Source organism: Abrus precatorius, unplaced genomic scaffold, assembly GCF_003935025.1.
Source record: "Abrus precatorius isolate BTA unplaced genomic scaffold, Abrus_2018 Scaffold3, whole genome shotgun sequence".
Classification (NCBI taxonomy): domain Eukaryota; kingdom Viridiplantae; phylum Streptophyta; class Magnoliopsida; order Fabales; family Fabaceae; genus Abrus; species Abrus precatorius.
Window position 1 is genome coordinate 27,927,895 of NW_020874373.1, and position 1,913 is coordinate 27,929,807.

The window sequence follows — 1,913 nt, forward strand, 5'->3', positions numbered from 1 at the left end:
AAATGAAATAAAATAATGTGATATTTTTTTTTATCATTATTAATAAAAATTATTTTGTTAAAAAAAAAAGTTAACCCATTATTATTCTCTTCACTTATATTAATTTTAATTTTAAATGAATTATTTTCTTACTTTTATAATTTATTTATGTTTACTTGTATATCATTTGAATGTCTATCGCTTAAATTATTTATGCATATATTGTGCCACATTTTAAATACTTTTATTTATGTGTATAGAGTTTTCCTATTATTATTATTTTGGTTGAAGAATGCTTGTTACCTGAATCGTCTTGTCATCTCGTGCGTCTATATAATAACAGCCTTTACCTTACCAAAATAAGTAAATTGATAGTTTCTTAAGTTGAGAATTGAGTGTTGCAGTAATGGCTACTTATGAAGAAGAGGTGACACTTTTCGGGGTTGTGGGAAGCCCATTTGTGTGCAGGGTTCAGATTGCTCTCAGATTAAAGGGAGTTGAATACAAATATGTGGAAGATGATTTGAACAAGAAGAGTGATATGCTCCTCAAATACAACCCAGTTTACAAAATGGTTCCTGTGTTTGTTCACAATCAGAAGCCCATATCAGAGTCCCTTGTGATTGTTGAATACGTTGATGAGATCTGGAAACACAACCCCATCTTGCCTTCTGATTCTTACCAACGAGCCATGGCCCGTTTCTGGTCCAAGTTCATTGATGATAAGGTAATTCACATCTATTCTTTTCTGCGTTGAATTTATTTTACAGCTTTTTTTAACGTATAATCAATAAAAGTTTGTGAATAAATTTCATTCATAAACGTTTAATAATACATCAAATTCCTTTAAGAACCACCTATGTAATCAGATCTAATACGATTTAGGTATAATTTTTAGCTGGGGGAGAAGAAATATTTCTGTGCTATGGAAACTATGAAAACCGTGTGCCAAGAAAAAGTTATCATAATTAGGAACATCCAATTTAAATAACAAAATTTATTTTATTTTGACATAAACTGAATAAAAATTTTGTTTGTCCTAATTATTTTCTAAAGAAGTTGTTTAATTTGTGAAATCAGTGCGTTGCTCCTGCATGGAAATCAGTTTTTATAGTTGACGAGAAAGAGCGTGAGAAAGCAGCTGAAGAATTAAATGAAGCTCTCAAGTTTCTTGAGGATGAGCTAAAGGACAAGTTCTTTGGAGGAGATGAGTTTGGCTTTGTGGATATTGCAGCGGTTTTCATACCTATAGTTCAAGAGGTTGCGGGGATGCAATTGTTCAGCAGTGAAAATTTTCCCAAACTCTATAAATGGAGCAAAGACTTTCACAACCATCCAATTGTCAAAGAATGTCTACCTCCTAAGGACCAACTTTTTGCCTATTTCAAGGCTCGTGCTCAAAGCCTTGCTGCTCGAAAATAAATTAATATCGAGTTAGACTCAGTATTTCCAAGGTTGATTCAAGATTGTATGAAGTACTTTTCTGGGTTTAATTGTTACTAGTTAGGTTTTCATTTCTGAATGAAATATGTATACATCCAAGGATCTGTCCATGTCTAAGAAATCCAAAGATCTTGTTGAAACTTTAGCTATTTCAATTAATAAAAGAAAAGTTGATAACTATTAACTGTGATTTGAACTATTTAGTAAAGAGTGCTTGATATTTTATTAAAAAATTTAATTATATTAAAAATATTAAATAATTTTATACTTATAATATAATTACTTTTGTTAAATTTAAATGATTTTATTTATATATGACTTCTTGTCTTGACGATCTTATTGACATTTTGATTAATACAATTAATAAAGGAATAAAAAAAATGATGTTTGTATTATTAAGATAAGATATTTTTAAGTATTTTTGTTTTAGAGTGAATAATAATAATAATAATAATAATAATAATAATAAAGGAATCTCTTTCCTTCCTCAT

At 29.1% G+C, this 1,913-nt stretch overlaps 1 protein-coding gene across 1 annotated transcript; it reads left to right on the forward strand.

The window, feature by feature from the left end:
- The first annotated feature begins 370 nt into the window (after positions 1-370).
- On the forward strand, positions 371-1,468 carry LOC113860969 (probable glutathione S-transferase). The gene is made up of 2 exons (XM_027493553.1): positions 371-706; positions 1,060-1,468. Exons 1-2 carry the CDS (start codon positions 386-388, stop codon positions 1,399-1,401), a joined length of 663 nt encoding a protein of 220 aa, XP_027349354.1. The 5' UTR covers positions 371-385; the 3' UTR covers positions 1,402-1,468.
- The last annotated feature ends 445 nt before the right edge of the window (positions 1,469-1,913 follow it).